Source organism: Amphiprion ocellaris, chromosome 11 (genome assembly GCF_022539595.1).
Source record: "Amphiprion ocellaris isolate individual 3 ecotype Okinawa chromosome 11, ASM2253959v1, whole genome shotgun sequence".
In the NCBI taxonomy this organism is placed as follows: domain Eukaryota; kingdom Metazoa; phylum Chordata; class Actinopteri; family Pomacentridae; genus Amphiprion; species Amphiprion ocellaris.
This window is the reverse complement of record NC_072776.1, coordinates 15435614-15457882: the sequence shown is the minus strand read 5'-3', so window position 1 is coordinate 15457882 and position 22269 is coordinate 15435614. Positions and strand designations below refer to the sequence as shown.

At 39.5% G+C, this 22269-nt stretch overlaps 2 protein-coding genes across 2 annotated transcripts in view; one reads left to right on the top strand and one right to left on the bottom strand.

Moving 5' to 3' along the window:
- dars1 (aspartyl-tRNA synthetase 1) overlaps positions 1-17271 on the top strand; it is a 29308-nt gene extending 12037 nt beyond the window's left edge. The window contains exons 7-18 of the mRNA XM_023275186.3: positions 2526-2628; positions 3276-3356; positions 5315-5374; positions 8926-9037; positions 11030-11164; positions 12808-12955; positions 14398-14544; positions 14880-14922; positions 15566-15646; positions 16155-16266; positions 16490-16561; positions 16683-17271. Coding sequence (XP_023130954.1) covers positions 2526-2628; positions 3276-3356; positions 5315-5374; positions 8926-9037; positions 11030-11164; positions 12808-12955; positions 14398-14544; positions 14880-14922; positions 15566-15646; positions 16155-16266; positions 16490-16561; positions 16683-16774 — 1186 coding nt within the window. The 3' untranslated portion in view covers positions 16775-17271. The remainder of the gene's footprint in view (positions 1-2525; positions 2629-3275; positions 3357-5314; positions 5375-8925; positions 9038-11029; positions 11165-12807; positions 12956-14397; positions 14545-14879; positions 14923-15565; positions 15647-16154; positions 16267-16489; positions 16562-16682) is intronic.
- On the bottom strand, positions 17046-22095 carry LOC111571825 (protein lifeguard 3-like). The gene is made up of 12 exons (XM_023275187.3): positions 21736-22095; positions 21063-21352; positions 20886-20953; positions 20687-20751; positions 20542-20595; positions 19955-20005; positions 19789-19828; positions 19585-19622; positions 19350-19437; positions 18938-19033; positions 18750-18803; positions 17046-17806 (listed from the first exon to the last, which is right to left on the bottom strand). Exons 2-12 carry the CDS (start codon positions 21334-21336, stop codon positions 17657-17659), a joined length of 978 nt encoding a protein of 325 aa, XP_023130955.2. The 5' UTR covers positions 21337-21352; positions 21736-22095; the 3' UTR covers positions 17046-17656.
- Between the last annotated feature and the right edge of the window lie 174 nt (positions 22096-22269).

The window sequence follows — 22269 nt, the reverse complement described above, 5'->3', positions numbered from 1 at the left end:
CTGGACATGGATACTATCAAAATGATAAGTACTTTTTATATTTATCTTTAAAAACAGGTGGCACTATCAATTTCTGTGGTTTCTTGGCCCACATTCCTTTTCACACACTTTGCTGTGATGATTGACAAGCTAAGTGAGACTCTGGATTACAAGAAAATCCCCTCATAATCACGCCGAGGCCTGAGATGGCATTGCAGGAGAAGTCTCCTTTCATGTATTGTACGTCCAAGTCATCCTCCTTTCACTCACACAGTGTAATTAGATGATCTCCAGGCTCTACAACCTTTACTCTGCTCAAGTACCTCGAAAGTACTGAGTGTAAAGCAGATGAGAGCTGTTGGCTGAGCTGGCCGCTGAAACTGGAGTAACATCAGTCAGATCTCCTTGTTTGCTGTGCAGTTGGCTGGTTTAATTCAACGCAGTATCAGAATTTCTGGCATGTTCGAAATAATCACAGCATGTCGTGTGTAAAACCCGCACTATTCAGTGAAAGCAGCAGCACTGTTATTCTAAGCTACATGAGTTACATTATATGAGTGAGCTGACCCTTTAATAGCTTAATAATACTCATTGTCGTGATGCATGTAATGAACGGCATGTCACATCTTGCAGAATCTCACACGGCATCAAACAACAGCAGGTGTCCTGGATGAAACAGGAAAACAGTGTTGGTTTCCTTCACTTTGTTCTTAGATTTTTTTATTTTTTTTTGGCCTTTTCAATCTTTTTGGAGTAAACAACTGGTAAAAGCCTTGCAGGATAGTTTGAGGTGCTGTGAGGGTGGTTTAGACTCATTTTTTATGTGTTGGTCTCCATTTTAAATTGTAGAACCTTATGTAGTCTTTTCTATTATTAATCCCATGCATTATTTAACAATTTTGGACATTGTTAGAATATGGGCTTTATGTATCATTTTTATGTGCTTATGCCTAAGAAATGTAAAGAATAGTAACCAAAGAGCAATCTGAGTAATTCCAATTGTAGCATCGTGACCAAAAAAAAACTACTGATTCTCTAAAGAAATCCACAGTGACTGTATTAAGTTATTTTAATGTTATAATTGTTTGACACAAATTGAATTCTGTGTGAGAGCAGGGTTGTACACCCAAACATCTTGTTTATTCTTGGTGGCTGATTCAATGCGAAAGACTTCTATCTCCCTTTTTCTCTCTGATTCATATGTCTCCTCTCGGTGTGATATTGTCAAATTTCAAACTTGAATTAATAAGTCTTTTCTCCTCAGTCTGTGCTCAGTGTGTTGCCGCCCGCTTCAGGGCCCTGCAGAGGAGGTTATTAATGTGGGGATTTATTTATCTAACTGATCCCCTACTGGTGGAGAAGGACTACGGTGGCAGCTGTCGTGGAGCTGAAGGGACAGCAGTACGCCAGCGTTCAGTCCCTCATTACTGCTTTTTAATGAGGAGGAGTGAAGGATTACAGCAGGTTTCCCCATCTGGCCTTGCACTGTATGACAGTGGGTGTTGTTCCTCACATCTCAGATGATACTCTTGGTTTCAGTGAGCGGCCTGTGTAGGAAGATGGTGCATTGTTTTTGGAAACCCACTGTGAGAAAATTAAAAATGGGTTCCCCTTGTATGCTGTAGTTTACTTTCGTTTGAATGAATGGTGGGGAAATTCTAATCCCCCGCTCTCAATATCAAACTGTTTTTGTTGGTGAGCTGGGTACTTCCCAGGAGCTGCGGTATGATGCAAGTTTTCTCAAAGCTCACAAATCCCCCTCTAGCTCGACTGCTTCTCTTTATTTACTTTTTGTCCTTTGTGACTGATATAAAATTATTAAGTCAGTCAGATTTTTGTGATTATGCACATTACTATAATGCACCCCCTCATTTGCCTTCAAATTAGCTGTTACTAGTTTAATTGCTCAACTGTTTGATAGACAGTTGGTCCAAATAGGGCTTTTATACTTCTAAAAATCACAGTGTGATGCCACCAGATGAGATTTTTCTAAAAGCAAAGAGTGAAATAGACACCCTTTGAGGAATAATGTTGTGACAGGAATCATTTTAGAGTCCTAAAATCTATTTTGAAGTGGGTAAAATTGTGGCATAATGGTGTTTCGTTTTTTTTTTCCTAGCAAGATGAGTCATTCCATTACAGACAGCCATTTGTCTAAAACAAGATGTGTGGAAGCAGTGTAACATTTTCTACTCTGTTGCGGTCTGTTGATTCCAACCTAACAAAAGTCGACACATGGCTGTGTTGATCTGGGAAAGCTGGGATATCGGTTTTGTTATGAAAGCCACAACCTTTTGTAGTATCTACCCCAAATGTCATTGAAGCAGCAAAAAAGAAAAAAAAACAACGCCCAGTCTAAAAATCACTCACCCAAATCCCACACTATCCACTATACATCACACCATGAAAAATGTAGACACATCTCTGCAAACATCAGTCATAGTTTAATGGAAACTTGTTTTTTTTTGTGCAGCTGTCCTCCCAAACAGATTGTGTTTTCTAAGTGCTATGCGTTGTTTACACTCCACCCTCTTCACTTCCACCAGCATCACCAAGGAGAGCATCGTAGACGTGGAGGCGTCTGTGAGGAAAGTGGAGCAGAAGATCGAAAGCTGTTCCCAGCAAGACGTTGAGCTCCACATCGAGAGGGTAGGCATACTTTTACTACAGCCTTTAAACAAACACACACGGACAGTTCTTAACACGCGGACGTAAACAGCGAGAAGACAATACAGTCCCATTTTAAGCACCATAATACATATCAATACAAGGACAAAAAATTGTATGTTTCCCCTGCCAACACATACAGTATTTTTGCACCTCGACAAGTGAGCACCAGTGATTGATATCATATAAGCAGGTGCACGTTTCGTATAACAAGCATATAAACAAGGCCACACAGCAGTGCCCTTGTAATTCTTCCTTTCAACTCTTCACTCACACAGTACACCATCATTAGGTACTCCAATACATTCCATGTATTTGTACAGCAGGTGACACTGTGCTAACTTTGCTTAATGTAGTGCGTACATCAAATTTCAAGGGTGGGAGGCATTTCAAAGCAACACCACAAACTGTGACAATGAAAAGAACACAACATGCAGCAGCAGTACTCAACTGTTTTAACACAATGAATCTCACACATAGGTGAGGTTTAACAGGTGAGGCGCACACTTTCTCGCTTTGACTTCCTTGGGGTGAATATGAAGTCCAGGTACTTTCCATTCTCTAGTGGGAACATTTTTGGTTTGTCACGCTCTTAACTTTAATGCGCTTTGCTTTCTTTCTCCTCTCAGATTTTTGTCATCAGTCAGGCAGAACCTCGTCTCCCCTTGCAGCTGGAGGATGCTGTCAGGCCTGATGGAGAGGGAGAAGAGGTGAGGATGAATGTAGGGATGGATGAGGAGGAATGCAAGGCTCACCTTAGTCAAGATCCTCATTACTGGAGAGTCTCTAGTGCCATTTTCTCTACCTAATATGAAGTGTTGGCTTGTTCATTCTTCCCAATAAAGCAACACACAGGAGTTGAGAATGATCGCAGGACATGTTAGTGACATTAGGTAGGTGATTAAGGTCTTGTTAAGGATCTACTATGCAACACTCGGCTCAGACAGTTTCAGTTTCTGCTGGAAAAAAAAACTGCTGTAGATTGTTCTCTAGACTCTCTCAGACAATGTACTTAAAAGAATTCTGACATCAGCCTTCCGAGTGAGAAATAAGGGTTGACTGTCTCTGTACATGAGTCCGTTGACTATGTCTCATGATGTGCAAGGATAGGTTTGGTCTGACTTGGAAGTGATAACAAAATAATTAACAATTAGGTCCTAGTTTATCCGAATGCTTGACAAAATTGAGTTATTTTCATGCAGTGAACTAACTTCATCATTAAAAGGGAAGCTTTTTCAGCGAGGACAGTGAGGATTTGTGTTTTTGGCAGAGTCGAGCATTGGGTAGTTCAACCGAATCACCTTGTTTGACTCATGCAAAAGGTGATTTCATCACATAGTGTTTATAAGAGCCAGCAGCCAGTGTTTAGGGAGTTCTCTGAATTCCAGTTAAATAAAGGAATCATGCATTGATGTTGAATCATTTGAGAAATTCATCATGCATTTCAAAAGCCATTCTTTTTCCCAGCTACAGTTTCAATGGTTGGTAAACTTTCAGGCTGCTGTTGAGGACTGTAAATCCTTGACTTACCAGTAATTTAGATCTGATTGTTTGTTGTTTCATTAAGGAATGCTTATTTTTCTTTTGAAACCAGTTTTGTAGATTTTGACCCACTATGTGTTGCTCACATCACTGTAACCAATAAATAACTGTAGAGCTTTTTAAAGAGAGAATGAGAAGACTCTGTGTCTCGTTAAACAGGACTAAGTGGAAATGCTGCATCTTTTAAACAGGTGGTTAAATGTTTTAGTAGTGTTCCTCTAGAAGCTCTTAAATCAATAATGTAATGGATGCAATAAACAAGTTATCACACAGAAACAACTACTGTTCTTCTTTAGCTGTTGATGCATCACATACAGTATCAGATTATATATTACCATTTTACTTGTAAACAAATTAATATATGGGTCTCACCATACCAAAGACAGGTGAAAGTCCGCACATGTTTATCCAGTAAGCTAATCTCTGCAGCAGCATCCCAGGTGTTTTCTGAACGGATTCAGCATGTCAGTCACACACTTGTAGTAGCACCTGCCTTCCCCAGAGACATAAGCCTCAAAAGCACTGTCTATCTAACTGTCTGCCCATCTAACATTTTGTCCCTGTGCGTGGGGCTGTTTGGAGCAGGATGTGGCGACACAAGCTATTAGCTCAAACCCCAGCGGGTCCTCTAAGGAAGCCTGACATCCATGACCCTGGAAGCAGCAGTTCCTCCTGTGATGAAACATTTACTTTTTCATTTGTTTTTTTTCCCCCTCTATTTTGTTGTCCCACATTGCAGATGTCTTTTATTGCAGTTAACCCTACAATAGTTACTGCATGAAACAAAGAATCTAGATGTGGTTTTATTTGTAGGTATTTAAGCTGTATAAGCATGGCACATGTGCAGCACACAGTGTTTGCAGTTCAATTAGAAAAAATAACGTTATTCAGCATGGGTTTTTGCAGGCTGATTGGATCATCTTAATTTTTGCCACAAATGTTTTTTTTATGCAGAGAATTGTTGTGTTTCACATTTCATATATTTTCTTCCTTGTGAGGTCTGAAAAGCCTGTAAAAATATTTACACATCACTGATCACAAACACCTCTGTGTAAAGAACGGGAACTGAACATTTCAACGTCTGTAGACTTTTGGTGACGTGAAAATGTTTGTCTTTTGCCCTCAGGAAGGCAGAGCCACAGTTAACCAGGACACCAAGCTGGACAACAGGGTGATTGATCTCAGGGTAAGTTACTTAAAAACAAAGTAGAAAAAAAACCTATATTTGCCTTGATGTAGCGAATTACAGTGACATGTGAATAAGATGAAAAAAGCTGTTGATACTTGATCTGTTTATGTTGGCTTTTGTCAAAGCAAGTTATTCTTTCTTTTTTTTTATTAAAGGTACTTTTTTATCAGTGCCTATTAAATTAACCAATGCCACTGTAGCAGTAACATTAATCTGTTACATTCTATCTCGTTATATAGGAAACTTGTGCAGCACATTTAAAAAGTAAAAGCAACTGGAGGGGGAATATAAAGTCTTTTTACATTAAAAAGACAGGAAACAACAACATAAGCTACCTCAGTATGTCAAAAGACTGAGCAAACCTCTAGACCTTTAAAGTAAACGAGATAGTCTGTGATTTAGTTTGGCTGATGCTGTGAATCTTGTACAGTGTGGGAGACGTGCTAAACTTATGCGTGCAGCAGAAGACACCGAGCCACAAAGTGTCTCATTGTTTTGATATGTGCCTCCCACGATGATGATGTGGCTGGCAGGAAGGCACCAACACCACAGCACACAGCCACGTTGCTCACAAGCTTCACAACAACACCTGTTTCTGTAACACTGTGCACTTTGAGCTCACAGTCGACGGTCTGTCATCAGCTTTGCGCTTAAGAGCCCAGTGAAGCTATAAAGTGGTTCCCACACTGGCAGGCAGACACTCCAAAAGGGAACTATAAAACTCCTCCAATAATAATTTAGCTCCTATGAAGCTCTTCTTGTAACTTGACCATCTTTAAACATGGGACTCTTCACCCAAAAGTACAGTGGAAGTGTTTACTTGTGTTTATCAAGTTTGCATGAGACAGCCGGACTTACAGTTTTTTGGACAGTCATCCTGAATGGTTGGTGTTTCATAGACTCTTGTCAGATCCTATAACAATGCTGCTTCTGCTGCAGCTTTCCAGACATGGAAGAAATGTTGCCACTGTACACAAGCATCAGTCCTAAGTTAAATGTACCATATGACTGTTTTACGGCTGTAACTAATGGACATCTTTTTTATTGTTTAACCCTCCGAACCTCAAGCAATTTCTGTGTTCCTTCTTGCTCCTGTTTTTACCCACTGTGGACCCATTTTCACTACAATATCAAAGTCCTGCACCTCGATGGAAACAGCACGCCAATGGCTAGAAGTAGAGAGAAGTCAGGAGAAGAGTTATAATGCCATAGATCATAGAAAAAGAAAAACACAAAGGTTGAATTTCTCTCAGTAATTAGTTTGCAATAATGGTAAAAACCTGCATTCAGCATGTACAACAGGTGTTACTAATGCTGTAGTGACTACATTTTTAATTAGTGTCCATACTTGTCTCTTATCTACTCTTTGTCAGCACAGCTTGCAGTTCAGCCCAGTTTAGCTAAAACTTCACAGCTTAGCTGAGTCACCAATGGCTTCACAGTTGTGCTCAGCAGTGCCAAATTTTTTCATTTAAAATCTTTGAACTAAAATTTTTTTCTAGAATCTGGTTAGAGAGCTTATTGTTGGCAAATGTTTAAATGAAACACATAGAATAAAGGGATTTGGGGTAAAAGCTACAATTCTGCTTGTTTTCATATTTTCTGACTTTGATAAATAGTGTAAATTTGGCAGTTTCTGTGTTTGTTTTTTTCCGTTATTGAGCCTTTGAAACCTACTAGTGAGTTTGGGGTTCATCTGTGAGTTATTTTTTTGTTTACTCTTATTTGTTTAACCTGTTAAATGTCAGAAATGTTAAAAATCTGTATTTTCTGCAGAAAACAAGTCTTGCTTTCTTTGAGTGATGCTGCAAAATCTAAACATGCTATATCCAAGTTATTACACATAAGAAAAGCAACAGATCATTACATTGAAGAAGCTGCAACCAGCGATATAATTTCTAATTTTCTGTTGATTGACTAATCAGTTAATTGTTTTGGCTCCAGCTAATTTGTTATCACAGGAAGAATTTTCATTGATGCAATCCCAGTGTGCCATCATTTTGCTTGTGTCAATGACTTGTAGTCCATTATACAAACGCTGAGAACACGCATCCAGGAAACTTCATCACACAAAATTCCACAGAAAAGAACCTGATCATTCAGCTGATGATGAAAGTGTCTACTGGCTTGTATTTCCTGTGTATACTTGGTCATTAGAGGCACAAACCGAAGTTAGCAGCAGATTTCATCCACCTTATACTCAACTCAGAGCTCATGCTGCAGATTAACCATTTACCATATCGCTTCTGCTGTCATCTCAACATGCACAAAGTTGTAAGTTCCTTGAGTGTCACCATAGTTTTTGAAAAAGCAGAATTTCACAACAAAAATTGCTGCATTTGGCATCTAGTGGACACTAAATACACGTAAAGTACACATGCAATGTGGGAGCAATGATGTCAGTTATGGTTTACGTATGCACACTTTTATAAAGCATATTGGTGGGCTAGGGGGAGAAATGGGAGCTCACGATTGTCAAATATGACATTTTAGGGTTTGAAACCAGGTTGTGGTAGATAGACACCACAGCTGGGTTTCAAACCATTGCTTTTTGCCACAGAGGCGTCACATTCTGGTATATTTTATGAGGCTCCACTATCACACCCACTCACAGCACACATGCTGTAAACAGGAAGTGCTTTCTAATTTTTGAATATGGTCTTGTACAGGCTGGTTTAAGGTTAGTTGTCTCATGTTTAACATGGGATACAGCCCGATGTGTAATAGGTGACACAAATGAGTCATGCGTAGGTGAGGGCAGAATGGTTTATTTGGTTCACTGCTTTCTAAAGGGCTTGGTAAAAGTGTCTCTGAGGAGGAAAATTTTACACTTTTCTCCACTTCTTCTTTTTGCTACATATCCAGATTGCAAATGAAGGAAAACTTTCAGCCAGACAGCCCTGAAGCATTGTCTGCAGATTAATGAGCTTCCCGGTATTTAGACATTATCACCTTTCCATTCTGCCAACTGTTCGTCAGATGAATCCTATTCAGGACCGGACAAGCAGCCTAGATGGGGAAGAGGGAAAAATGAAACCTTTTAATTAACACAGACCTGCGTGTTCTGTATCAAAAGAACCAGGATCTGTCTTCAACATGTTGTGTAATAACTGAACCTGAATGCCAGTAAAGCTCAACTGCGAAAATCTTGTGGTCATTTCAAATGAGTCAGTTGATTTTAGGGAGTGTTCTCTCGCGTGCTGATGTGCTCCATCGCCTAACTGCTGCACTTTTGGGGGTTTTGGGGATTAGGGTTTTACAGTAATCTCCTGATTCACTTTGAGCAGTTTTACTCCCTGCCCTGGTTTCAGTATTTACATTGATAATGATGGGTTTTATCTTCCTGGGGCTCTCGCTGGGGTTGAATGCATGCCTTGCCCTTGTCAGCAAGTAAGTGTTTTACCCTTCGTGTAGACAGGAGGTGCTTGAAAAAAAAAATTGGCGGTGTTGTTTTTGCACATCTGTTATGATTGTGTAATAAATCAAGTGACTCACAGCAAGTGTGGTAATGACCCTCTGCTTGTGGCTGTGTTTGTATCCTCCCAAAGACGACCACCAGCCAGGCCATCTTTCGCCTGCAGTCAGGAGTGTGCCAACTCTTCAGAGACACCCTCACCCACAAGGGCTTTGTGGAGATCCAGACCCCTAAAATAATATCAGGTAAAAAAAAAAAACAAAAAAAAAAAAACACTTTCTCTGTCACACTGATCCAGCCCCAGGGGAGAACTGAGTTCAGCATTGAGTAAATCATTTTTCATTAAATATTTCAGTCGAGGCACACTTATTTCATATCACCTCCCACAGGTGTCCTGTGAGTCATCGTGTGACAGTTGTAAGCTTGACTTCCTCCAGACTGTTCTAGACTACAAATCAAATCAGGAACCAAACTTGAAGTTCAGTTGAAGCTCACAAACGGTTTCCGAGTTTTAAAACCCAAACGCGGTCATGCACATCTATCGTTAAGCAAACAACAGACTGTGCGATATTAGAGAGAATTTTATTGTTTCAGTCCAACGAGGATTTTAATCCAGCCCATTGGGGATTTTGATGCATCGACCAACTCTCACATCAGCCCGTCTACTTTCATATTTTCCCACTATGCCCTTCTAATTGGACAAGGGAAGCTTTCCTTAAGATCATTCCCAAAAGACCTTATCTCACTTTGCTGAAGCAGGGGAGGACTGAATAAAAAGTCAGACAGAAATCTCACCAATATTCAGAAGACACAGTTATTTGAGCTTTCCCTATGAATTGTGTCTTTCTTATCCTCGCATTATTTTTTCAACATTGGGCGCTAGAGGAGACTTGACAAGCTTGTGAAAAATTCGAGTCTGAAGGTAAAATGTGGTATGTTGTTTAAAAAAGTATGACTAAGGTAGATATTGTTGATAATGGATAAATATTTGTATATGAAGGAATGGGAAATGTATATGATATAAATTACTTAATTTACAGACATTTTAAGTCAAGCATGATGATTATGGGTGTGTTCCAATTGCTGTACTACTACACTATATAGTCTACTAGAAAGCGATGTACGCCATCCCAATACATAGTATATATAATGATAAAAATATGTTAAAAAAAATACCAGGATGTCCTACTGCGTGCAGTTGGATTTTGCAATATGCAAGCCAGCATGCTTTTCGGACCTTTCTGACCCACAATCCACTATGCAATTCAGATGTGTGTGTGTGAGCCGCTGAGAGCTCACAGACATATGAATGCCCATTTTGCACATCAGACTGCAACCGTCAAAGTTTAAGGCACAACATTATCACAAAGTGTATGTCCCAATTGTATGCACACGTATGAAAACGTAGTACTTTGTGACAGCAGCTGTGTTGCGTACCGAAAGGTAAAGAAACAACGTATGCCATATGGAACGCAGCTCGTCTGTTATTCTTACAACATAGCCCAGTAATCTTGTCATTTTCTCTACTGCTCAGCCTCCCACATGCCTCTCAAATTTGAAATGAACTGTGATGAAACCTGTCCCACTCTCACTTCCTCCTTTCTTAAAGAGCCAATGACGGAGACTTCCCTGTTAATTCAAAACTGGCGCTCTTTTTTATTTTGGCGGCACCTGTCAATATACACTGCGTACCCTTTGCGAAACCGCATCTTCCTGCATGCCGACACCCTCAGTACAGAGTGAATTGTTTGTGCTGTGTGTGAACCTCCACCCTACTGTAGACGACATGAGAATATCAGATAATTCCCTCTGACGTATATGTAAACCGCACGTTATGCAAGTCTGGCCTTCGTTATGTAACCCTGACACCTGTATTGATTGTTTTGAAAAACATACCAGGCATTTGTTTTTATTTGATGAATGTTAAAAAAGTTTTATTTTTCATGATTTTTGTGAGAATCAAAAAGTCTTATGCCAAAAAGAAACATTCTTTTTTTTCTCAAAAGAGAAAAATGACTAGAACATGGCTAATTAACTATAACGTCTACTGAACAAGTGATAGATATCATCATTAGGTGGGGTGGGTCAAGGTTTTGAAATGAGAAATTGAAGTTTCCTCAGCGAGGCAGCTGTGTATATCAAAAACTCTATCAGGCTTTGTAGTTAATGGTCATTTTGTCCTGTGAGGCAGTAAAAATCTCATTTTATTTCTAAGAGTTGTTGTCGTCCACCTCCAGCTGCCAGCGAAGGGGGAGCAAATGTCTTCACGGTGTCTTACTTTAAAACCAGCGCCTACCTGGCCCAGTCTCCCCAGCTCTACAAGCAGATGTGCATCTGTGCTGACTTTGACAAGGTCTTCTGTGTGGGTCCAGGTAAGAATGCCTCCCATCTGTCGCCTCATACGTCGGCAAACTACTTATGGCGAACAGTAAAATGAGCAGCAAGAGTATAATGAAAAATGTAGACCCGATTAACTGAGATGACAGTTTTAAAATGGCTCCAAATGCGTTTAGATGGTTAAACTTTAATAGACCTCCCTCTGTTGCTTTCACTGTGGTCAGAGCTGCTGTAGAGCTTAGTGTGTTAGTGGCACAATGGGACTTGTAAAAGAGTTTAAGAGAGCTGTCAGCTGTTTGACTAAGCAAACACTGCCACCCTCTGATTGTATACATCCAGTATTTATCCATCCTTTTTAGATTGCCACTTGTATCTGATTTTTAGTCTTCGCAGGATCCTTGCCCAAGATAAAAATGAAGCATTTGGGAGAAGGATGCACACTCAGTATTCTACTGACTGGACTGTGGTTTTTGTTTGCTTCTGTGTAGTTCCACCAGAGAAATCAAAGGGCTTAAGGTCATTACTGCTTCTAAGGCAACAATATATTCACCACTGTTGCCGTAGTTACAGACACACTGATTCAGCATCTAAGGAGAATTGGGATCAACTTTCCTCAAAATCTCATTGGCTAGAAGTGAAAGTATGTTTTAAGTTACCTTCCACAGCTAAGGTGCCACTATCTGAAATCAGCTATGAAGGTCCACCAGGGAACAAGCAGAGTCTTCTGCACAGAGGAGCAAATGGCATCCTATTTATGTTTGGAATTGTGTTTTTTCTTTTTTTTAAATTTTATTTCTTATTCCTGTGTGTTGAAATGTATGCAGGGGTCAATAGCAAAAAACACTGTAGTTTCCACACTAAAACTTGGTGTGCATAAAGCAGCAGAAATATGCATGGACACTCTTGGTCTCAGACATGCTTGTATAAAGTCATTTATATGCATGCTTGTGTTTGACAAATTTCAGTCATTGTGAAATTTGGTGCATGTGCACATACCTGATTTCCATACAATTCAGCTATATGCAGACGCAGAAACAATAATTGTTTCCATGTCTGAGTGAAGACTTCTTCAGCAGTCATGTAAATGAAAAGAACAAAGAACAGTCACAGAATATGGAGTGTCGTCTTTCAGCAACCACAGAGCCTTCTTTATGACCATTACCTCTGGCTAGATATATGTTGCACTCTTGATATCATTATCCTCACACAAGTGTCTGCAAAGTGAGGACTTAATCATGATCAAAGTTCATAATGGTAATCAGAAATAATTACATTCACAGCATTCACACAATGTGTACAAAGAGCTTCACAGTCAAGGATACAGATGAAGTGGCTACAGTTACTCTGTACGCCGTAGCATTAGCATTCAATTCACATTAGCTTTTCTTTTGAAAAAGTACTTTATAGTGACAATAATTTGCGTGTTAACACATTGTCCTTGTTCCTTAAAGTATTATTGGGTAATTTAGAAGCCAGATTGTGAACTTGATCAACCTTTATGTTAACTTTTGCCTTGTGATTTGATCAGATGCACACTGAGGAGTTTGCAATGTCCCGAATCCAATGACACAGCATAAAAGGCCATTTCACCATAAGATGTATCAAAACTTTTCTTCTGCTTCTCTTTTACTCCTGTTTTCTGTGTTTTGCTGCTAATATTAAATCTGCATCATTTCAGTTTTCAGGGCAGAGGACTCCAACACCCACCGTCACCTGACTGAGTTTGTGGGTCTGGATATTGAGATGGCCTTCAATTACCATTACCACGAGGTGATTGACTCCATCACTGACACCATGGTGCAAATCTTCAAGGGCCTGAGAGACAAGTAAGATACCATTAGGATTTATAAAGTGCATTTTTATTTAGACTTTTTAAGTTTGGAGGCTATTCATTACTCTCCAACTTTCTGTGAGTTGAGGTGATGAACACACCAAAAAGTGATGGAAATTACCTGCCACCGAGGCTCATGTTTCTCCTTCCTATTCAAATTAAAACTGAATGGTGACAGGACCAGTTCCTGGTGTGGATATTATGTGGATGACAAACTGTGTACGTCTGAGTAACAGTATTTAAATAGCTGAATCCAGATTAAGTGTTGTCACCTTCTCCCGTCCGCCCTGATGAAGTTCACTGCTCTCCTCGCACTCTGTCTAATGAACTGCCAACAAGAAAATGTTATGATGTGGCTTTGTTGCCTCCTAGTGGTATAAATCAGTGCAGCAGGCATAAAGAGCTTCAGCAGCCGATGACTGAGTATGAGGATTGGGTATGGCTCTGTCCATGTGTGGAACCTGCTGCATTTCTGGCTTCATATATCCATGTATGGGAGTGTTTGTTGGAGTTAGGAACTCTGAAGGGATGGGCACCACTTAAACTCTTACAGCTCCCACTTCCTAAATCCAAACTTTGGAACAGAATGTCTTTTGGAAGCACTGTTGAATCAGTGGATCATATTAAGTTATGTGCAAACTAGCCGCAGCTGATACTGCACTTGTCTGTGATGTTGCTACTTTCAGCTTGTGACCGCTGTTCCTCTTTCTCAGGGTGGTTTGACTGTTTTGTTCTCATGACTTTCCAGACTGTTCCCTTTTGACGTGTTAAATGGTTTTGCATGTGTTGTTGACTGATGTTCCAGCACTACACACACAGATGAGTAGCTCTCTTTGAGCTCTGTTTGTCATCTCGTGTTGCTTTGACAACATATTAAAATGCTGATTGTTAGATGTCTTTTAAAAAGATTTTTGAATGGTGCAACTTCTGTGTCTTTTATGATAGTGTTTGTTATTGCAATTTACTGAGCATTTTTGTTTTTTCTATTTAAGTACAAAGAACACAGTTAATTAATGATAAATGAATAAGTACAGAGACAAACTATTTAAAAACTGTGCAAAACTCTAAGGCCTTAAATAATTTAACTTATAATTAAATGTGGATTAGGACATTTGTCACATGAAAGCCATCAAACATTTGTCAAGTGGGAGTATGGAAACCTTGGACAGTATATTATACTGTGTGTATCTGTATTTTAGTATCCCTGAGCTACTTAATTTGTGAGCACGTAAATCTGGCAGTCACAAAGAGCAAACCGCAATAATGTACATCATTAACTTTTAAGGTTAAGACTCTGTTTAAGGGAGTGTAAAATCACATTTAGGTTCCGAGTCAGGGTTAGAAAATGAGTTGTAATGTTTGTAAGTCTGCAATAAATGAATTTAAGTCTATGTAATTTCCCCTCCAGTTAACAAAACATTTGTGCATCTGCTTTAGCTTCCAGACAGAGATTCAGACAGTGAACAAGCAGTTTCCAAGTGAGCCCTTCAAATTCCTCGAGCCCACTCTGAGGCTGGAGTACACCGAAGGCGTGGCCATGCTGCGTGAGGCTGGTGTGGAGATGGGTGACGAGGACGACCTCAGGTCAGAACACTTGGGATGCCCTGTGCCCCACATACCACTCATTATGTCAGATGATTCAATCAGATGAAAGCAGAAGTAAAATTCTTAACACGAGTTAACACAAGAGGATGTGAAACATTAGATCAGTAGCTAAGCTTTTCAGTAATTCGTGTGATGAAAGTCGTTCTGTTGAACTATTTACGGTACAGTTTGAACATGCTTGGATGATTGGTAATGATGTTTGTCTACAAAAGTGGTAAATAACTATGATATTCAGTTGCAGGAAGGTTACAGATGAACAATGTGAAATGCAGTCATAATTTATTAAACTGAATTCCCTTTTTGTTGTTGTATAGTACGCCCAATGAAAAGCTGCTTGGCCGTCTTGTCAAGGAAAAGGTATGTTCAATTTGTTCAACTTGAATTTCCCTCGGGATTAATAAATTATCTATCTATCTATCTATCTATCTATCTATCTATCTATGCTTCTTTCACTTAATATCAAACTGTAGAAATATGAATATTGTTTGATCAGACACTCACTGTAGAAAATGGTGTCAACATGTAGAGAAACCCTACATTATTATTTCTTTTTTTTTGCATATTAGAACATCAGCACTTATGCATATCAGCTGTCTGTTTTCTGAAAACTTAAGGTGATGTAATTATCAAGTCGTAACTTCTGAGCCGCAGGGAATTCTCCCCTCAGTGTTTGTTGAGGTGGAGTTAGAAATAATAGAATATAGCCTCTATAATCTCTCTACATAACAAAAACAAGTTCCTAGTTTAAGTTGGGAAAGACATTTAGGTTTAGGCCTTTCATAAGCGACAGAAACATTATCAAATCACGTCTGCTTGAGCTGTCGTCGTAGTGCACAACAGAGCAACCTACAACATAATCAAGACCTGTTTCAGGTAATTTATTATTCAAGCCCTTAGCTGTGTTACATAAACAAGAAGACAGGAAGCACCTGAGTTGTCATTAGTCCTCATGTATGCTGCTATTTTCTGTTTGGATTAAGCTTCTGTTTTTCTTTTTCAGTATGACACTGACTTCTATGTGCTGGATAAGTACCCACTGGCTGTTAGGCCTTTTTACACGATGCCTGATCCAAACAATGCTGTAAGTCTCTCACTGACTCATGCACGCACACACACACACACACACACACACACACACACACACACACACACACACACTTGTTAGATTCATAGTAAACGTAATCAGTAACAAATGTAACATATTTTTACAGATCAGTTTACAGTTGTGGTCGACTTGCATTGTGGCTATAAAAACCTCAGTAGATGAATCATTAAGTATTTAACGATTAATACAGTTTATATAATGCCCTTACGAAAGCTACAAGCACTGTTACAGAAGTGCAGCTGTAGTGCAAACAAGTTCTGAAATTACGTTCTTTGGGAAATCTGCATGTTGAATCTGTAGTGACAATCATATTTGGCTTTTAACCCAAGCTTTATAACCAGTCTAGGTTCAGGAAAACATGTCTCCCTTTTCTTTCTTTAGTTTCCTATTAGTATAGTCCAGTCTCATTCCAAATAGAGTGTTGTCTCCTTTTTTTAAAAACTGTCTGTGATTCGTATTCTTTTTTTTTTTTTTTTTTTTCTAGAAATACTCCAATTCCTATGACATGTTCATGAGGGGAGAGGAGATCCTGTCTGGAGCTCAGAGAATCCACGATGCTCAGCTGCTGACTGAAAGGGCCACCCATCACCAGATTGGTAAGAGTTAAGAGTAAGAGTAAAAGTTAAGGGGTCATTATGTTTATTGTGAATGATTTGTCTCCCTCTGTTGGTGATCAGTGGCACTTAAAACACAATGAAATGTGTTGGATTAACAGTTGCCAATGTTTGTGAAAACAAGCAAACAGGTTCCAGTCATTCCAAGCTTTTTTTTTTTTTTTTTTTTTTAAAAAAACTGCAACTCTCTTTTGTGATACTGTAGATCTGGAGAAGATCAAGTCATACGTCGACTCCTTCCGCTTTGGAGCTCCCCCACATGGCGGCGGAGGCATTGGTAAGGGAACTAGGAGGAAACTATGCATTTCATATCATTATATATATGGCTTTTTTTCTTTTTAAATATGGTTAAAAAGAAAAAAAGATGCGTTCAGTGAGTGATCTGTCATCCTCTGCAGGCCTGGAGAGAGTCTGCATGCTGTACCTGGGTCTCCACAACGTGCGTCAGACCTCCATGTTCCCACGCGACCCTAAGCGCCTGACGCCTTGAACCCTCCACTACTGGACTAATACACACAAATGCTGGTGATGGGAAACAATACTAATCCACATTCAGCACAGGGAGAGAGTATAGGAGCTAGTGCCACCCTCTGACTCTAACGTGCCACTATAATTAACCTTAAGGATGGGAGAAAAAAGCAGTTGTAACAGTTGGGTGAACTTTATTGATTGGTGTGCACAGTTTTCTAACAACAATGAGTAACAGACACATTAAAGAGAGAAGGGAAGGGGCCGGTCATTAACGCAAGTTACAGTAAGGCTGCACACAAAGAATCTTTTAATTATCTCAGTGTTTAAGTTTTTTTTCTATGGAGAGGTTAAAAAAAAAAAAAGTAAAACAGATGTTAGTCCATTCTACTACCAGCACAGACATCGGACTAATGATTGTGGTGTCCAGCAGTACGCCTGTAACTACAGGTGTTTTGTAAGTAATTACAAGAATTAAAACAGACAGTAATAAAAAAATAAAAGCTCTTATACTATGAATTGCTTTGTCTCCGTCTTTTGGGGGCAGAAGTGGTGGTTTATTCTTAACAAGGGTAACTCATTCATGATTTTACTTTGATGGGGTAACAGTTCAGACGACTACAGTGTTTAACATGCACACAAGTATTAAATAGCAACTATACAGAATGCAAAGCTTAAGCGTCTCTCTTCATTCACACCTACAGCTGTGTTTCATACAACAACCAAAGTGCTCAAGTGTTACTGACATAAAAATAGATCTATATACACTATAGTTAGGAATTTCAACATTGATAAATAGTAATGATGCATCCTGATTTACACACTTGTGTACATATTTAGCATTATTTCTATCAGTAAACACAGCGGACTGTTAGCCCAAACAACATGCGCACTGACCATTGGCTTAGTCAGTCGCAGATCCACTGATTTGAAGGATGAAGAGGAAGATGTGAACAATATCAACGTAGAGAGAGAGCGCTCCGTAGATGTACTCCTCTGGGCTGATGGCCAACTCTCGATTTCCAATGAGAAGCTGTGTGTTGTACACTAAAAACTAAACACAGGATAAGGAGAGAGGAAAAAGTTTGTCATAAAAAATAGAAGGAAGCGGCTTTCGTGTGCTTGGGTGGAGGTGAGTGCAGTATAGAGGTAGGAATTAGCAAACATATTAACAACAGCTGGGAAAACTTAAATACTTCTTGTGGTAAGCACTGGTCAAAACCTGACATCTCAACATAACTGGAAAGATGTTCATAATAATCAGCAGATTTTCGACTTTGTGACCATCTTCACGAATACTTCTGTGTGTTTGTGACCCCAGACATTTTACTAGGCATGAATTCAATGTCATGTCTGAAGATGCAACGCAAAAGGACAGAAAATCGCCACTATTATTGCAAACTAACCCTGGGAGGACATGAATGTGTTTGAAAGTGTACAAAAGCAGGTTTTCCATAAAGTGTTGAAACATTTCAGTCAAAACAACAAATAACCACATCGAAGCATTGTATTGACTGAGGACTATGAATGTGTCTATAAAATCTCATCTCCAACAGTTCTTGAGGTATCTCGTCCTCTGTCAAAGTGGTGGATGGAGTGATCCCCACAGAGCCTATTTTAAAAATTGGGCAAAATCTCCATTAAATGTATTGATCATGTTCTGTCTACCAGAGAGTGTACCTTCTCCCTTTTTGACACGCTATGGTCATTTCTTTTTATTAACTGTCGATCAATTGCATGGTTTTATAAAGTGATTGCTATGAAATTTCCCAAGAAACTCTACAGTCCAGTTTTGATTTGACTGAACCAGCCAACATCAGGACAAAGTGGTGGAGCTGAGGCTCTGGACATAGCAAGTTGTCAGTGTATTGTTGAAGCCGACACAATAACTGTATTTCAGGGTGTAAGGTCTATTATGCCTATTGTTATTCCACGACGACAGCCCCGTAATACCAAGCTGGAATGCTCTCCTTGAATTCGTGTCAGTGTAGACTCACCAGAGTGTAAACGACGGCTCCAATTGCGGCGTAGAGCATATGCAGCCAAGGGACCTGTTGAGTGACATAAGAAAGGCCTCTGAATGTGAAATCAGTCACAGAGATACACCCTTCTGGGCTGCTGCTCCTCACACCGAGACATACGAGTAGAGAGAGAACAAATTAAAGAATTTGACCACAGTCCTCACATATTGGAAGGAGAGCACGACGGCTGTAACAATCCCAATGATCATGAGCAGAACGGCAGCAATACTGAGGAGTCCGCCGCAGGAGGTGAAGTCCACCTGTGATGAGAAACACACCATTAACAGGATGAAAGTGAAGTCAATATGCTTCAAGCTACATGAAAGAGCAGTGAGAATAATTTGAAGGAGGATCACAATAAGGTACCAACCAAAAATGTAACTTATGTATCTCAAGTTGCATCAGACAGAAAAGTTGGATTCGCATCTTATCCCAAAATGTTATAAATATTTAAAAGAACTCAGTGCCCCCATTGTAATGCGAGACAAAGGAGTTCTTTTACACTGACAACAAAGACATCCTCTGACAAGCCACAGGCTACTGAGCTACAGCAAGACAGTTCACATCTCCATCTACCTTCGTTTGGAAGCAGAAGATTGTCACAGCGACACAAACTAATGCTGTTATTCCCATGGCAAGAAACACTGCTTTGGTCTCGTAATAGCTGCAAGAGATACATAGAGTGTTTAAAAGCAAAAAGAAATGCACATATATACAGTATCACATATCGTGGTGTGGCACGTCATTATTAAAATGTATTGTATTTGGGTGTTTGGGTGCATTGTTAGAGTTGGAGCCAAAAAAAAAAAACCTTGAAATTGTTCCAGTCATGTAAGACAAGGCGAGAGTCTGCAAGAAGAAACACGAATATCAGAATGTCACCTAGCACTACTTTAAAAAAAAAAAAAAAAAAACTTTATCCAGTCTTTACCAACTCAAATGTTAAATCATCTCCTCACCACTGGACTAGTAGCAATATTGCTGTCTGACCCATAATCTAACAATCAATACTTACAAATACTCCAAGCAGCACAAGATTCCATGGGAAACGCCTCCTAAACAAAAAATAAAATGAACAAAAAGTGTAGAAAAAGAAGTAGCTCTTGCTCTGAATACTTAGATAAGACATACTACTTGTAGTAAAACTGTTCTCTAACTTTTCAGGCCCAGGTCTTGCTTACCTGGGTTCTTTGCAGCAGATGAGAATGCAGTAAACCACAAAATAAACCACACTAGAAAGAGATAAATCACTCTAAATGTTAGTGCATACTATATACGCTTCTGTTCAAAAGTTTAGGGTCACCCAGGCAATTTGATGTTCTCCATGAAAACTCACACTTTTATTCATGTGCTAACATAACTACAGAAGGGGTTTCAAATTATCAATTATCCTTTCAACACCATTAGCTAACACAATGCAGCATTAGAACACAGGAAATGCTGGAAATGTTCCTCTGTACCCCGATATAGATATTACATTAAAAATCTGTCGTTTCCAGCTAGAACCGTCATTTACCACATTAACAATGTCTAGACTGTATTTCTGATTAATTTAATGTTATCTTCATTGGAAAAAAATGCTTTTCTTTCAAAAATAAGGACATTTCTAGGTGACCCCAAACTTTTGAACAGTAGTGTCTATCTATATAACACATTCATGCAATTACAATATAATTATTTCTAGGTAACTGCCTGTTTTCTAGTAATATGTCTTTGATATTAATATACTTCAAATATGTTTTTGATCTGTTTCTAGAAAGCAACTCACAGAGATGCCCAGTAGATACCAGGGTATCTGATGACAAACAGCCTCACTGGGTCACTATGAAAGCACAGATATACAGGCGTTCTGAGTAGCAGGTATGTTAAGCAGTGAGGTGGAATATTGTACTGGAATGAGGAAAGACACTTACACAAACGTAAAGACAGCAACTATGGAAAAGGTGACAGCAAGCTGTGCTGTTAAAATTAAGTAAACCTGTCAACAAACACAAAACCACAAAGTTCTATTGACCCAGCATAAAGATGTCGAGGAGATTAACATGATATGTAACAGAATGAGACACGGTTTAAGTCTGTGTGTATAGCTTGATGTATAAGAAATATCCTTACCTTTCTGATGAAGGAATGTCGGATAGATGTGCTTTCCCACTGGGCGCTGATAAAATCCTCCATGTCTCCTGTGGAATTGGGAATAGCAGAGTGGCAATTTATACTGATTATACCTGGGAGCTAATCTAAATATAAAGCAAGGTGTGAAAAATCAAATCCGTGTAATTTCCTCAGAACCTGGGTTGGATGCAGGCAGTCCAGCAGACAGAGTCGGTATTGTGGTGGGCATCCCAGATGGAGTGAAGCCAGGGCCTGCACACATGCTGGCCTGTGGGTAGACGCCCGGCTGGCCCCAGTAGCCGGGCGGGCCGAGGCACATGTCAGGACTGGGACTGTAAGATGGAGGTGGGGGAAGATGGGAGTCATGCTGCGGCTGGTAGGGGTAGTTACCAGACTTAGGATGGTGCACCGCGTCCTCATAGGGTGGAGGACTATCAAGTTTAGAAGTCATTATGTTGCTGAACCACCTTGAAGAGAGGATACATGGGTAAACATTAGATTTATGCTGTACATGGAATATGCCAGTGATATTATAGCACACAATAACAGGAAAATAAGAAGACATCAATTACAAATAGTGTGGGTGTCCAATGTTACAGTTTTCATTGTCACAATTAAATAATAAAACCCCATTATTATTTTATAATGTGAACTACAAAACAATTTATAAAAGGCTGTTTAAAATGATCTCTTCATGAATATCATCTCTGTGTACTTGCAACTCTGTAAATAGACTGCATAAAATAAGCAAGTCACACCAGAAAAATGTCACAATTTAAACTGAAAGCACATTCAATTCTAATCTGAATAAATGCATGAACATGAATAAAAAAGCAACACGTTTACTTGCCTTGTGGCTTTAGCCTAAGATGGGAGCACTGTGCCCTTCAGTCCTCTCTCTCCTCTGAGGTTTGCAGCCCTGCACCACAAGATATGTTGTAACTGGATATGTTCACTGAAACTCACACTCTTACTGCTCTTTCTCAGAAAGCATGGAGACCACAGGCTGTGTATACAGAGAGTCTATGATGGAGACCGCTTGCTCTGGATCCTGTTCACAGTAATGAAAATACAGTTCCAAGAATATAAACTGCTTTGTCTACATTTATTTAACACTCCTCCCAGCGCTGCACTATGTTTTTTTTAGTAGTGGACCTGACTTTGTTTTTCTAAATGTATATCATAATTTGCCTTTGAATTGACCCAACTGCTGCTGTACCATTTGAACTACAGCTTGTGAATGTCCCAAAGTGAATGTCCCCTGTAAAGTCTCCGGAGTCGCTAAATTATTTAATAGTACTGGCTCGATTCCACTATGACGCAAATTCACTGACTCAGATTAAATTAACTCGTTCATGAGACAAAGACATAGTAGATTCTAAAA

What these genes read in the sequence shown, in the direction of transcription:
- LOC111571825 (XM_023275187.3), bottom strand. Translation starts at nt 21,336, where the DNA reads ATGACTTCTAAACTTGATAGTCCTCCACCCTATGAGGACGCGGTGCAC. An exon ending in GTTGCTGTCTTTACGTTTGT is followed by an intron (nt 20,596 to 20,686) that starts GTAAGTGTCTTT and finishes GTGCTTTCATAG; the next exon opens with TGACCCAGTGAGGCTGTTTG. An exon ending in GGTATCTACTGGGCATCTCT is followed by an intron (nt 20,006 to 20,541) that starts GTGAGTTGCTTT and finishes ATCTCTTTCTAG; the next exon opens with TGTGGTTTATTTTGTGGTTT.